The 15,967-nt window shown below is 53.8% G+C and overlaps 1 protein-coding gene across 1 annotated transcript; it reads left to right on the top strand.

Annotated features, from left to right (window-relative positions):
• Window positions 1-4,579: 4,579 nt before the first annotated feature.
• Window positions 4,580-6,464, top strand: LOC133751429 (MAP/microtubule affinity-regulating kinase 3-like). Its single transcript, XM_062181477.1, has 4 exons — window positions 4,580-5,672; window positions 5,771-5,833; window positions 5,937-6,065; window positions 6,154-6,464. The coding sequence occupies exons 1-4, from the start codon at window positions 4,580-4,582 to the stop codon at window positions 6,462-6,464; spliced, it is 1,596 nt and encodes a 531-aa protein (XP_062037461.1).
• The last annotated feature ends 9,503 nt before the right edge of the window (window positions 6,465-15,967 follow it).

Below are 15,967 nucleotides of genomic sequence, written 5' to 3'. Positions count from 1 at the left end.
GGGCCCTACACCCACATGGCAAGACCAGGAGGAAGCACCTGTCTCCTGGCTTTGGATCAGTGCAGTGGGCCTGCTGTAGTGCCCATTTGGGGGGTGAACAAACGGAAGGAAGACCTTTCTCTCTCTCTTTCTCTCTCACTGTCTACCTCTGCCTGTCAAAAATAAAAAAAAAAAGAAAAAATAAATAAATCCTTGCTGTGCCACCATCCCATATGGGTGACAGTACTAGTCTCGCCTGACCCTCTTAACATCCAGCTCTCTGCTGTGGCCTGGGAAAGCAGTAGAAGATGGCCCAAGTGCTTGGGGCCCTGCAGCCACGTGGAGGACCCAGAGGAAGCTCCTGGCTCCTGGCTTCAGATCAGTGTGGCTCCAGCCATTGCAGAGTGAACCATCGGGTTGAAGACCTCTCTCTATGTCTCTCCCTCTCACTGTCTGTAACTCTACCTCTCAAATAAATAAAAAAAATTTTTTTAAAGTTTTCAGAAATTCCCAAAGGCTGGGAACAGAAGCCACAGAGCCCAAGGGTAGAAGCAGCCACAGGTGTCAGAGGGGCGGGGCAGCCTGCCCCCGGGCCAGGGAGTCCAGGGAGCAGGCTGCAGAGGCAGCTTTACGTCCCTTCTGGAGGCACAATTTATGTCAGCTCCCGGAACTCACACACAACAGCTGACTTACATTCCCCAGAATGCTCTCAATCAACCAGTTAAGAGCAGCAAGACAACTGAGGCAATGAGAACAGAAAAGAAGGCAACCTACTTACTTGTGGGCTGGAAAACATACGGAGACTCTGAGGGATCTCATGGGATCTGCGGGTGCCAATGGTAAATGAGCATTAGAACTGGGATCCAGGTCTCCAGGACAGGATCAGCCCCAATCATTCATTCACTCTCTCTCTGCCCCACCCCCTTCTCTCATCTCTCTGTCCCTTGGACTTCATCTTGGATACAGGCTCTCTTCCCAGGAGAGAGGGCTTCCACCCTCGTGGCATTCACAGCCCCCAGTGGAAGCCCTCCAGGAGAGAGAACTCTTCCTGGTAGCTGTGTCTCCTGCCTAACGAAGCTGTGGCATGGACGCTACCTGCATTATGAGCTCATCCAGCTTGGCCCTGTGACCAGAGGTGGCCACCCAGGGGGCTGTGCCTGTGTCCCCTGCCCTCCCAGCCATGGGTGAGGGTGGTGTTTCGTGTCTGGTTGCCCCGCTAAAGCGACATTGTGTAGCCTCTCTCTGGTGATGAGTAACCTGGCTGTCACTGGTTCTGCAGGTCCGCCCCGTTAGCACCTGGTCCCCAGCAGACTTTAGCAGGGCACGAGGGCTTCCAACAGTTCATCAAACACGTTCAACACACGAGCAGATTATCTATCACCACACCCAGTGAACCAAGGGTGACAAAAGGCTGTGACACCTCTCTGAGGAGGAGCAAAACGCCTTTACTTGGCTGATATCAGATTTGGAGCGAGAAAGAAACCTTGTTTCTTGGGGGCTGGTGTATGGCACAGCGGGCAAAGACACCGCTTATGATGCCAGCATCCCATAGTTGAAGTGCCTGTTCAAGCCCTGATTCCAAGCCAGCTCCCTACTATCACACCTGAGAAACCAGCAACATATGGTCCAAGTACCTGGGCACCTGCCACCCATGTGGTAGACCTGGGTGGCGTTCTAGGCTTTTTTAAAATGATTTGATTTATTTGTTTGAAAGGCAGAGTTACGAGAGAGAGGGAGGGATATAGACAGACAGACACACACATGCACACATACACAGAGTAGAAGGGGAGAGAGAGAGATAGAGAGGGAGAGAAGAGAGAGAGAAAAGAGAGAGAGAGACAGAGACAGAGAGAGACAAAGAGAGAGATGTCTTATATCTGCTGGTTCACTTCTTAAATAGCCACAATGGCAAGGGAAGTGCCAGGTGGAAGGCAGGGACCATGAGCTTTCTGGGTCTACTATGTGGGAGAAGCAGCCTAAGCATTTGGGTCATGTTTCACAGCTTTCCCAGGCACATTAGCAGGGAGCTGGATCGGAAGTGGAGCAGCTGAGACTCAAGCCAGCACCCATATGGGATGGCAGCACTGCACCACGGCTTAACCCCTTACACCACGGTGCCAGCCTCACAGGCTCCTGGCTCAAACCAGCCCACCGGGCCATTGCGGCCAAGTGGGGAGTAAGCACAGGATACAAGATCGCTTGACCTTTCAAATAAATGAATCTTACAGAAGCCTGGGCACCAGCGCTGTGGCATAGCAGTCAAGCTGCCGCCTGTGACACTGGCAGCCCCTATTGGGAGGCTGGTGTGTGTCCAGCTGCTCTGCTTCTGATCCAGCTCCCTGCTAACGTGCCTGGGAAGGCAGAGGAAGATGGCCAACTACCTGGGGCATTGCCAACCGAGGGGAGACCTGGATGGAGTTTGGGTGCCTGCCTTCAGACTGGCCTAGTCTAAGCCCTGGTAGCCATTTGGGGAGGTGGGCAGGTGAACCGGTGAATGAAACTTCTCTCTCTCCACCTCTTCTCTCTCTCTCTCCCTCTCTCTGTCTCCCTCTCTCTCGCTCTGTGTTTTGTCTCCCTGTATCTGTAACTCTGCCCTTCAAATAAATCAAGTTTTAAAAATAAAAACAGTCTAATAAGATATTTTCATAGGAGTTTCCTTTGGGATTTCCACTGAATTGAATTCTTAGGGCAGTTTCCCCGGAGATCCATCCCCTCGTTTTAATCCAGTGTACACAAGATAGGACTTCAGCAGCGTGTTCAGGCTACTGCTGAGCAGGGCTGGGGACACAGCGTCCTTGTGACCATCGCAACCCTCGGGGGAGATGGATTTTCTAGAACCAGGTGGGTATCACGCCATGCAGTGTCCCTGGGCGTCCCGGAGGAGCGGTCATCTCCCCAGGGAGGGTTCCTCTCCCAAGAGGGCTGGGGCAGTCGGTGCAGAGGGAGCACCACGTGTTCCTGGGCCCACGGCTGTGCTGGGCCCTGGAGGCTCCACAAGAACTGCAGGAGACACCGATCCACTTGCTGTGTGGGGCGGGGTTACCGGGCTCATTTCCTACCTGAGATGAGGTTGTGGCTTCCTCAGGAGAAACACTGGTCCTGAGGGCTCAGCACCAGGCTGTCCCCAGGAGACAGATCCAAGGCTGTGATGCCCCCATCGTGTCATCATAGCTCTGGGCTGTACAGGTCCCGAGGCATTGAAGCCAGTAGTCTTTCTTCTTTTTCTAAGTTGTATTCTATTTGTGTGAGAGTGAAGAGGGGAAAGAGAGTGTGCTAGTGAGGGGTGGCGGAGTTCCTCCATCCTCTGATACAGCCCATAAATGACCTCCAGGCCTTGGCCAGGCTGAAGCGGGGAGCCAGGAATTTCAGCTGTTGTTGTTACAGGAGCCCAGAAACCCCAAGTGCTGGGAGCGCCTCATTTCCTCCCGACCAGGCGGAGGCCAGGCTTGGAGGATGCAGCTTTCTCAGCCGCCACTGATTGGGCCTTCCATGTTTGGGCTGCATGGACCCCGCTGCCTTCTGGGCTTCCAGGGTTTCTGCCGAGAAATCTGACGATGACTTAGGGGGAAAGGGCGACAAAGCCACCTTCCTCCGGGCTCTGGAGATGCGAACTGTGTGCCTGGCGGTGTCTTGGGCAACAGAACACGTGTTGAGTTCACTGAGGCCAGAGAGATTGTTCCATCATTCTGAGACCCATCACTCAGAGGGTAAAGGCAAAGGAGGGGATATACCAAGTGGAGACACTAGGAGGTCTTGAAAAGACACCACTTATCATCATATTTAAACCAGAAATGAGAAGGCCAGCGAAGCAATCCACAGGTTGGATTTTCTCACAAATAAAGTATCCATCCCGATCACCAACCTAGGCCAAAACTCTCCAGGTATCGTTTCTTTTTAATTGGAAGATTCTCGAGAAAAACCACTGTGGATGAACGACAGCTCCCATTGGTCAATGTCTTGCTCTGACTTCATAAGGCACCACTGTTAGGAAAGTCGTATTATGACACAGTCCCTGGCTGGGCCGGGATTGGTCCGTTTCTCGCTCTGACTTCATAAGGCGCCACTATGAGAGGTGAGCCCCCAAAAAGTATATATAGGCGCTGTGGGGCCTGGAGTTTCGTCCGCCTTACCCAGAGAGCACTCTTTTGTGATCTGTGTAACTAGGACCCATCTAACTAGCGTTTGCGCTCGTTGGTGTTGCTTGTGCTTTTTCTTGGTTGTTTGTTTCTGGGTCTGTTTGGTTTTTGCTTTTTCCCATTTTGTTTAGTTTGTTGTTTTCCTCCTCATTGTTGTTTTGCCCATTTGGCCTTTTGTTGCAGTTTTCTTTCTTTGTGCTTCCCCCACTCTAGTCAGCTAGCCCGCTCCGAAGTATCAGCAGTAGAGTATTTAGTGGCTTTTCCTGTTTGTTGTTTTCTATTTTTTTGAGATAGTCTTGGGGCTTGGCCTCTAGAGTAGTGAGAGTAGCTGGTGCTGTGTCTAAGACAGCCGGGTAGTCAGTCCCACGTGGTCCCTTTGTGTTGTAGGTAGTGCAGTGAGGTGGTTAGCTAGCGTGTGTCGAGCTTGTTAGGGAGTCGAGAGAGCGTAGTTAGGTGCCCGCCACATGGAAGGCCCCTTGGACTTCCATCCTCCTCTGGACGGGTTCCGCTTCGTGGAGGTGATCAGCCGGGGCAGCTACGGCCTGGTGAAGCTGGCCCGGCACCTGGCGTCTGGCAAGTACGTGGCCGTGAAGATCCTCCTGCGAGACGGCTCTCCCAGCAGCCCGCTGTCCGCGCAGGGGGAAGCGGCCATCCTGAGGAGCCTGCGGCACGACAACATCGTGCGGCTGCTGGAGGAGCGGCACGCCGGGAAGCACCTGTTCCTGGTCATGGAGCTGGCGACCAGGGGCTCGCTCCAGAGCTACGTCTTTGAGCAGGGCGGCCTGGCCGAGGACGAGGCCAGGGCCCTGTTCGGCCAGGCGCTGGCCGCCGTGAGCTACTGCCATGGCCAGCGCGTGGCGCACCGGGACCTCAAGCTGGGCAACCTGCTGCTGGACGCGCACCTCCACATCAAGCTGGCGGACTTCGGGCTGAGCCTGCGGCTGGAGCAGGGCACGCTGGTAAGGGGCTTCTGGGGGACCCCCGAGTACTGCGCCCCCGAGGTGTTCCTCGGGGAGGCCTACGACCCATTTCAGGCTGACGTGTGGAGCCTGGGGGTGGTGCTGTTTGCCATGCTGGATGCCACGCTGCCCTTCCACGGCAAGGACACGGACAAGCTGCAGGACAGGGTGCTGTGCGGCTGCTATGTGTTGCCGCGTGCTGTCAGCTCGGCCCTGCAGGAGCTGCTGGCGTGGCTGCTCACCGTCGACGCCTTGGGGAGGCCCAGTGCGGAGGACGCCAGGACCCACTGGTGGTTCAGCCCCGACCGAGAAGCCGCCCAGGAGGACAAGGAGGACGCGGTCACCCTGCTGCAGCCCCTGGGCGTTCCCCGGGACCCAGAGGCCAGGGACTACCTGGAGGGCCTCGGCCTGCTTCCAGGCACGGGGACCGAGGGGCCACCAGGCCCTCAGCCCCACGGCCCCGCGTCCCAGCCCAAGTCCTCGCAGAATGGTGAGCGCCCCCCCATAGAGGACGCCGGCTTGTCTCTGATGTCAGTGTCCTGTGACAGCATGGCCGTCGACGTTTCCTCCGCACAAAGCGACTCCTCCAAGGCCTCCAGTGAGTATTACCCTCTCCCTCCCAGCCCCTGCTGCCTCGGGGCTCCAGGAGCTTAGGCCAAGGCCCCCGAGGTGACCCCTACTTGACTCTCCTACCAGGCCAGCCCCAGCAGGAGTGGAGCCCAGCAGCCAGCGCAGCCCCTGACTCCTCCGAGGCCTCCAGTGAGTCTTGTCCTCTCCCTCCCAGCCCCTGCTGCCTCGGGGCCTTCAGGAGCTGAGCCCAAGGCCTCCGGAGGTGACCCCATTCTGGACTCTCTCCTACCAGGCCAGCCACAGCAGGAGTGGAGCCCAACTCCCAGCGCCGCCCCTGAGTCAGCCTCCATGGCGTCGTCGTCCAGCCCCAGTGCCGAGAGCCCTGCTCCCAGCGCAGCCCCCGACTCCTCCGAGACCCCCAGTGAGTCCTGCCCTCCCCCTGCATCGGGGCTTCCAGGAGCTGAGCCCAAACCACCATGGTAACCCCACTCTTGACCCTCTGCTACCAGGCCAGCCCCAGCAGGAGTGGAGCCCAGCTCCCAGTGCAGCCCCTGAGCCAGCCTCCAAGGCGTCGTCCTCCAGCCCCAGTGCTGGGAACCATGGGAACCTCGCAGAGCCAGAAGCCGCCTCAGCAGCCCGTGAGCCCGATGGGACTAGGACCACAGCCACCACTGACACCACAGCCAGCGCCCAGGACAAGAGGCAGGGCCGGCGCGGGGTCGGCAGGAGGATCCTCCGCTTCCTGCTGAGGGCGTGCTGCATCCTGCCGTCCCGAGGGAGCGGCCCTGGCCTCCGCGGCGGCAGAGTGGTCCCCAAGTAGCCTCGCTCGGCCCCAGTCACCAGGAGCAATCCGCAGGCCGAGCTGATAGAACATTTTTCTTTTCTTGAGCATTTGCAAATGCTGCTCATGAATAAAATTCACCTTTGACTGTGGCTTTGGTCTTGTGTGATGTGTGGGTCCCTGTGTGCACTTTAGGGAGCTGATGGAGGTGACAGGTGTGTGGCTTTCACGGAAAGACAAACGCTGGGTGATCTCACCTGTGTAGGGATTTCAGAAGGGGTGACCTCATAGAAGTAGAGCATGGAGTGACACATCCCAGAGGATGGGCCGGGGGAGGGGGAGAGAGAGGGAGGGAGAGTCTCAGCATCCACATGGCACAGGCACACGAGGGTCAGGGTCTGAGGTCTCTGGCACAGCAGGGAGGTCCCAGTCCACAAGCTGTGCATTGCAACAGAGCTGTCAGTGTCCGTATCCAACATCTCCTGCATCCTCAAGGGAGAGCACAACCCCATTCTCCTGATGGCCATGCACTTGGCCCCATGGGGTACAAGATCCACTGGCTCTGCAGTCCAACAGCTCCAGGTGGAGCCGGGCAGGACGTCCACGCTGCTGTGTGCCCGGCCTGCCCAAGGGGAGGCCCAACCTCAACAGAGGTCGCCCGATGGGACTTGGTTGTTAGTTCAGGAGGCTAAGTGCTCTTTCCTCCAAGGGCTGCCCACAGGCCAGTTTCAACAAGGTAGTATTCGCGAGCTCCATCCGGGTCTCACAGGTGGGTGTCAGGACCTATCCGTGGACCCTCCCCTGCTGCCTCCCAGAGCACACACCTGCAGGGAGCTCGAGTGGAACGCGCTGCCGGGACTCAAACGCAGACACTGGCGCATGCGTGCTGCTTCCCGAGAGGGGTCCCCACACCTGCCCCAAGCCCCGCACCTCCGTGCATTGTGGAAACCGTCATGAGCTCTATTTGAAGGAAGCACTCCTCTGCCCTTGAATCTTTGAACAGTCAGGCCAGGCAAAGACGAGGACATCCATCACAACGCCAGTGATCCCACGTGGGCGTCTCACACGGCGGGATTTCTTAGTCTCTGGAGGGCAGCGTTGTGACACAGCTGTCAGAGCCGCCGCCTGGGACACCGCATCCCGCATTCGTGCAGCTTTGGGCCCGGCTGCTGCACGTCTGACCCTGCTCCCTGCTCATGTGCCGAGTACGCAGCAGCAGATGGCCCGAGTGTCAGTGCCGCTGAGGAGTCCTCGGCCACGCTCGCAGCCCTGGGACACAGGGCTGCAGGGCAGAGTGACAGGGATACAGGTAGCACAGCCAGACCTGCTGTCCTCCTGGATCCTTACAACAGCCCGGGGGCCAGGCCCCGTGATCAGGGCACATGTGTGTGTGCGTGTGCGTGTGTGTGTGTGTATACCGCGCATAATGTCTGTGCCTGTGTGTGTGCGTGTGTGTCTGTGTATACCGTGCATCATGTCTGTGCCTGTGTGTGTGCGTGTGCGTGCGTGTGTGTGTGTGTACCGCGCATTATGTCTGTGCCTGTGTGTGTGCGTGTGTGTCTGTGTATACCGCGCATCATGTCTGTGCCTGTGTGTGTGTGTGTATACCGCGCATCATGTCTGTGCCTGTGAGTGTGTGTGTGTGTGTATACCGTGCATCATGTCTGTGCTTGTGTGTGTGCGTGTGTGTGTGTATATCGTGCATCATGTCTGTGCCTGTGTGTGTGCGTGTGTGTCTGTGTATACCGCGCATCATGTCTGTGCCTGTGTGTGCGTGTGTGTCTGTGTATACCGCGCATCATGTCTGTGCCTGTGTGTGTGTGTATACCGCGCATCATGTCTTTGCCTGTGTGTGTGCGTGTGTGTGTGTTTACCGCACATCATGTCTGTGCCTGTGTGTGTGTGTGTGTGTATACCGTGCATCATGTCTGTGCTTGTGTGTGTGTGTATATCGTGCATCATGTCTGTGCTTGTGTGTGTGCGTGTGTGTGTGTATATCGTGCATCATGTCTGTGCCTGTGTGTGTGCGTGTGTGTCTGTGTATACCGTGCATCATGTCTGTGCCTGTGTGTGCGTGTGTGTCTGTGTATACCGCGCATCATGTCTGTGCCTGTGTGTGTGTGTATACCGCGCATCATGTCTGTGCCTGTGTGTGTGCGCGTGTGTGTGTTTACCGCACATCATGTCTGTGCCTGTGTGTGTGTGCGTGTGTGTCTGTGTATACCGCGCATCATGTCTGTGCCTGGGAAAGCAGTGGAGATTGCACAAGTGCTTGGACTCCTGCACCAGCATGGGAGACCCAGAAGAAGCTCCTGGCTCCTGGTTTCAGACTGAGCCAGCTCCAGCTGCTGTGGCCATTTGGGGAACGAACCAGTGGATGGAAGACCTGGCTTTCTCTGTCTCTCCCTCTGCCTGGAACTCTTCCAATTAAATCCATAAATCTTAAAAATGGAGAAATATATAACCTTAAAATCCACACAAATAGAAAAGACAAAGACTAAAAGCCAAAGAAACTATCCTCTATCTCAATTGAAAAAAGGACTGCAGGGGCCAGCCCTGTGGCTCACTTTTTAAACTTACCATATGGTTGCCAGTTCTAACCCCAGTTGCTCCTTTTCCAGTCCAGCTCTCTGCTGTGGCCTGGGAAGGCAGTAGAAGATGGCCCAAGTCCTTGGGCCCCTCACCCACATGGGAGACTGGGAGGAAGCACCTGGCTCCTGGCTTCGGATCGGCACAGCTCCAGCTGTAGCAGCCATTTGGGGGGTGAACCAACCGAGGGAAGACCTTTCTCTCTATCTCTCTCTCTCACTGTCTATAACTCTATCTCTCAAATAAATTAAAATAAATAAAAATAATAAAAAATAATAAAAAAATTAAAAACCATGAACAGAGGACTTAATCATGCAATATTGTTTTTCTATATTTTTTATAATGCAATATTGTTTAAAAAAAGAAAAAAGAACTGGGAAACATATCTTACACGAGGATGAATTAATCATAAAAGAAATGAATAAAGTAAAACCAAAAGATAGAAATGATCAACATGATCAAAAGTTGGTTCTTTGAAAAGATAACCTATTGTTCAGCTAACCAAGAAAGAGAAAACAGAAACAGCCAGCACCGGGGATGAAAGGACATCCCTATGGATTTCAGATACAACAAGGGTGAAAGAATGAGTTCCTTTATGCCAATACATTTGATACAGGTTTTGATAGACAGTAGCTCTCACATTTTATTTGCAATCTCCAGGAGGTACCCAAGCCGCTGTTACGTCACCCATGAGGTCAAAGCTACTTTCATAATACTACTAACATATCTGTCCTTTGATTAATTGTAGGAGAAGAGCAGTTAAACTGTGGTTTGGACCATGACACCAAAGTGAAAGTGGGGGAGGGGCATGAGGTGTCAATGGGCTAATGGCAGTTAGGTCAGTTAGCTGCACTTGCACCAAAGCTAGACAAGACTGTAACCCCCGCCTTCTGACTAGCTCTTTTCCTGTTCCTCCTCTGATTGGCTACATCTAGGCTTAACTTTCAGAATGGGGCCAGAGAGAGCCACTCCGTGTGTGGAAAGGGCAGATACCCACAGGCTTTTCTGGCAACTCCTCCCTAGGAGTCCCCCTCCTGTCTCACTCACAATAAATCTTGCTTTATTCACTGACCCTGTCCTCATGCAAATTCTTTTTCGACACGAGACAAGAACCAAGATGCCCCTCATCTTCCCACAACAAACTTACACGGCAAACGGATTACTTACCCCAGGTGGTTGGGACCCGAGTGTATTAGCTTTTCATCATGGTAACACACGCCTCAAAGAAGCTACTCGGGAAGAAGGCGGTTTATTTTGGCTCAAGGACTTGGAGGTTCGTAGTCATCTGGTGCGGCAGCAGATGGCAATGGCAGAGTGTGTGTGTGTGGAGGAATGATCGCGTGGTGAGCCAGGCAGCTGGGCACACTCGGCTCCTACAGCCAAGCCTCCCCCAAGAACTGGGCACACCCTCTATGACCTGAGCACCTGCCACTGGCCGCACAACCACCACTAAATGTACAACTTTGGGGATGAAACACCTGCATGAGCTCAGGAGTCATAGCTTATTCAAATCGTGGCCAGAAAAGTTCCAGGTTCCAGGCATTTTTTTTGAGGATTTATTTATTTGAGAGAATGTCAGAAAGGGAGAGACACACAGAGAGCTTCCATCTACTGGGTCACTCCTCAGACGGCCACAATGGCCAGGCCAAGACCAGGCAGATCATCTGGTATCCCACGTGAGTGGCCAGGCCCCAAACACATGAGCCATCCTCTGCTGCTTCTCCCAGGCCATTCGCAGGGAGCGGGAGCCGGGACATGAACAGGTGCCCATATGAGATATCGTCATCTCAGGCAGTGGCTTTACCTGCTAAGCCACAATATTGGCCCCCATTTTCTGACTTTGGAAAACTTTTCCAAATGAATAGCACTAATCTGAAAAATTCAGCTTTTGGCGCACTTTGGATTTCAAATTTTCAGGTTAGAGTAGCCATTATCTTCTTTACCACCATGTACTCACAGGGGAAAAAGATCGATTTCATCCAAGTATGTCCTCGAGGAATCAGAAATTGGTAATTGCATTAAATCTCGTCCCTGAGGCAAAACAAGTGGCATGCACTCACCACGCACCTGTAGTTCCCCCAAAGGCCCTGTGTAGTGTCAGTATTTGACATATTTGCTCAACTTGGAGTTAAGCCTGCTGCTTCAAGAGGAATTGTCGTTCTTTGTGGCCAGGGCTAAGGTCTGTGCTCCTGAGCAAACACTGGCATTCTGGAAGACGTGAGCCTGTCACTGTGAGCTGTCCAGTGTCCTGATCAAGGTGCCGGATTAGACTGATACAGCAAACGTGTTTCTTCAGACTGTGATGAAATGTGTCAACACTTAGATCTGCACGACGCAAAGAATCAATACTTTTTTAAAAAGATTTATTGTATTTGAGATAGAGAGAGAAGGACAAACAGACATAGCTCGATCTTCTATTCATTAGTTCACTCCCCAAATGGCCACAAGAGCAAGGGTTGGGCGAGGCTGAAACCAGGAGCCAGGAGCTCCATCTGGGTTTTGCACGATGAGTAGCAGGGGCCCAAGCCCTTGCGCCATCTTTCAATGTTTTACCAGACCATAAATAGGGAGTTGGATCGAAGGGGAGCCACCAGGGCACAATCCGGTGCCCCTAAGGGATGCCGGCATCACAGGTGGTGGCTTTACCCAATACCACACAACCACCCAGCCCAGCAATCACTACTAACTGACCAGTAAATGATGTGATAAAATCCACTATCCATATAAGACAAACTAAGGGATAGGGATTTTAACGTTAATAGAGGATAAGTAGGATCTCACATTGCAGTTAATCTAAGAATCCACCATTATCAAACTTTAGTGTAACAAGAAAATAACTCATAATGATCTAAAAAGGGTTAAAACCCTGCCCTCCTTCCCAAATTGGAGGCCAGTTTTTACTCATATACTTTAGCCAAAATACGAACAGACTATATAGATAGATAGATAGATAGATAGATTTGAGTCCAGTTTTCTATTCAATTTCTTTTAACTTGGAAGCACAATTTTAAGATTTAATTGACTTGAAAGGCAGAGTGACAGCGAGGGAGTGAGACAGAGATCGATCTTCCAACTGTTGGTTCCTTGCCCAAATGACTGCACCAGGACCCAGAATCCTGAAACTCCAACTGGTCTCCCACGTGGGAAGCAGGGCTCAAGGACTCTGGCCACTTTCTGGGCCTTCCCAGGCCTGTCAGCAGGCAGCGGGGTCAGAAGTACAGCAGCCAGGACTCCACCCAGTGCTCTTACGGAGCGCGGGTGTCCCAGATGGTGGCCGAATCCATTGTACTACAACAGCGGCCCCAGAATTTATATATATATATATATATATATATATATATATATATATATATTTGGACAGGCAGAGTTAGTGTGTGTGTGTGTGTGAGAGAGAGAGAGAGAGAGAGAGGTCTTCCTTTTCCGTTGGTTCACCGCCCAAGTGGCTGCTATGGTGGGTGCACTGCGGTGATCCGAAGCCAAGAGCCAGGTGCTTCCTCATGGTCTCCCATGCGGGTACAGGGGCCCAAGCTCTTGGGCCATCCTCCACTGCACTCTCGGGCTACAGCAGAGAGCTGGACTGGAAGAGGAGCAGTCAGGACTAGAACCCAGCACCCATATGGAATGCCAGTACCGCAGGTGGAAGATTAGCCAAGTGAGCCGCAGCAACGGCCCAGAATTATTCTTAACATGTAGTGAGTTTACTTAAAAGTATATTACGATGTCATGTTCATTTCTAATAAAACAAAAAGAGATCCTCTCTAAGACAACATATGGAGGCTGGTGCCGTGTCGGCCTAGAAGGTGGGTGACAGTTCGAGTCCTGGCTACTGCACTTCGGATCCAGCTCTCTGCTATGGCCTGGAAAAGCAGTAGCAGATGGGCCAAGTCCTCTCATTGGCCCATCTCTGGCCATTGTGGCCACTGGGGAGAGAACCAATGGTTGGAAGACCTTTCTCTCTGTCTCTCACTCTCTCTCAAATAAATAAATAAATCTTTTTAAAAATCAAATTTTACATAAAATGACAATTATCTTGATTTTCTAGAAAAGAAACAAAAAAAAAATATGGCAATGCTTCCCCAGCACTTTCTCCTAGTAACAGCTGACTGGTGCTGGGATTAGTCTGTTCCCAAACAAGGTGTCCACTCTCCAGTTTGCTACAGTCCCTACCTCGCCCTCCGGTGGCACTCTGCCCACTCCCCTCATTGAACAGTTTCTGTCTGTCCAGTTCTCAAAGCGTGTCAGCTCTTTGCACAAACCCAGTCCCCCATGACAAAGTGCATGGCAAATGAGGAATCTTTCAGTACCTACTGAATACGTGTGTGAATTCACGGACTGCCCATTTTCTCCAGCTCACCTCGCCATTGCCCATCTGTGCTATTCCAGCTCCACCCACCTGCACACTCACAGCTCCCACCCCAGGAGCCCAGTTCCAGACTTCCCTCCCCTGGACCAGAACGCCCGTGGCAATGCCTGTGCCCTGGGCCTGCTGGCACGTGGCAGCCCAGCTTGAACACAACATTCTTATCATCGGTTGTCATGTCCCAGAATAAGCACTGTCTCCGTGTTGGGTCGCCTTGCATCTCGCTCCCTGCTCTGCTAGCAATCTGTCCGTTTCCTCCTCTCCCAGCCTCAGCCCACGGGCTTTCCCCGGAGCTGATAGCAATGCTCAGCTCCAGCAGTCAGGGGCAAGGGGAGAGACCCCAGGAAGTCCCCTCCCTCTGGCCAAGGATGCGCACCTGGTTTGTTCAAGTCGGTGAGCCAGGAGAAGGCAGACACTTTATCCTCCAGGAGCTACATTCCCTGGAAGCTGCTGACCACTGTGTCGAGGCCACGGTGAGCTGCTTATCTGGGGATGGAGCTGAGGGAAGGAGAAACCAGGTCCCTGTGACATGATGAGAGCTCCGGGTGTGGCCTGACCTGGAGTGGGGACAATCCCTCGGGCCACAACGCCTCTTTTTGTCACCCCCTTTCTCCTCCTGGTGTTCTTGACCCTGCCTCCCCCTTCTGTCTCCTCCCCATGTCTCACCTCTGCCCACACAGGGTCTCCCTTGTGCCTGGCAGGTGTCCTGATGCCATCCCCACCAGGGGCTTCCTTTTCTGGTCCGGCTTCAGACCTGGCCTTGTGGAGGGTGCAGAGCCCCTGGGACCCTAGCGGCTTGGACACCAAGCACCTCAGAGACTTCAGGCACTCTTGACGGGGCCCTGGACTCTAGGAGAGAGGTTTGCACACCTCTGAGAGGATGCTGGTGTGTGGTCATGGCCAGGGAGACCCAGGTGAGCACAGTAGAGTCCAGCTCATAGGTGCTGATGTGAATTCAAAGCTTTGAGCTCAGCAGGAGGGAGAAGACAGAGCCCATTCAGACAATGTGGGCCATTACCCTTGCCTCGGAGCCCGTGTCTGCCCACAGGGAGTCGGGTTTGGTTTCTCGCCACCTCTGCTTCAGTCCTACTGTTGCCGAATCTGTTCAACAGACACATCCATCGTCACCTCCCCATGCTGCCCTACTCTGGGCTGAAGTGACCCAGACGTGAAACACACACACACACGGGCAGATGCCACTGGAGATCTGCAGGAGACAGCTCATTACAGAACCCAGATAATGTAAAGTGGAAGGCTGGCATCTTGTTCCAAGCATCCCATCAACTCGGCTTCTGCAGTCCGCACACGACCTGACTCTCCTTTGTCCTCACGGTGTGGTGCCTGGGTGCTTCCCTCCCGGGCACCGCTTCTCTTTCTCAGAGTCCTGCCAATGCTTGCCCCAAGCGCCTCCCACGACTCCTCAAGAGAATCTCCAAGTAAGCACCATAGTTTCTCCCTGAGAGCCATCCTAGCCAATGCCCTCAGAGCTCTCCCTCCTCGTATGTGTTGTGCTGTGTGCTAGTTTCTTGTCCCTAAGTGTTGCTTTCTAGAAATGGAGAGGATTTGCAGCAAGGAGAGAGTGGGGTCTGCTCCAGGTCCTACCAGCCTTCACGCCCATGCAGTCAGCTTCCGCCATGTGTGTTGGTGGGGTTCTCCTTGCCGCCTGCCCCTCCCTCTCCTCTGCTCAGACAGGGGGTGGAGTCCCGTTCCTCCTCGCTCTGAGAGCACAGGGGCTGCTGGCTGTTCCCCCTCAGACATCAGCTCCCTATTCTTGCACACTTTGAGTCCCCACTTTGTAGCTGGGCACCTGCCACCCAGGATAGAGACTGCATTTCCACCCTCCCTGGTGGCTAGATGGGCTACACCAGCAGATGTGTGTGGGCACTTACGAGGGGAGCGGAGCGTGTGCGCACGGCCCTGTTGCTGCGCTGAAAAGTCAGTGCAGTCCCTTCCCTCCAGCTTCTCCCTTTCCTGCTGGCCCAACGCAGATCCAGAAACACGGTAGGGAGATCTCTGGACTATGGATATGAGACCCACATCCCACGGAGTCAAAGGTGTGGCACAGCGGGTAAAGCCACCACCTGCTATGCCGACATCCTATATGGGCACCGGTTGGTGTCCTGGCTGCTCCACTTCCGATCCAGCTCCCTGCGAATGGCCTGACAAAGCAGCAGGAGACAGCCCCAGTGTCTGGGCTCCTGCCACCCACATGGGAGACCTGGAAGAAGATTCTGGCTCTTGGCTTTGGCCTGGCCTACCTCTAGCTCTCTTAAAAAAGAGAGAGAGATCTCTCCCTCTCTTAAAAAAAAAAATCACATCCTAGGGAGTGGCCGAGCAGTAAGTCAGAGATGTGAGAATCCCCGGTCTTCCACTGGCCCAAGGCTTACACTCAGGAGACAAGAATAGCTTTGCTTTTGTTTAAGTCTGTATGGTTTGCATATCTTTGTCTCAACAGCCACACACAAACCCTAACAGCAGTCACTGGCTACGGCCATGCGGCAATGTGAATGTGGGGACCCCACTCTTGACTCTGCTACCAGGCCAGCCCCAGCAGGAGTGGAGCCCAGCTCCCAGTGCAGCCCCTGAGCCAGCC

This window comes from Lepus europaeus, chromosome 22 (assembly GCF_033115175.1).
Source record: "Lepus europaeus isolate LE1 chromosome 22, mLepTim1.pri, whole genome shotgun sequence".
Classification (NCBI taxonomy): domain Eukaryota; kingdom Metazoa; phylum Chordata; class Mammalia; order Lagomorpha; family Leporidae; genus Lepus; species Lepus europaeus.
This window is presented reverse-complemented; position numbering and strand designations above follow the sequence as displayed.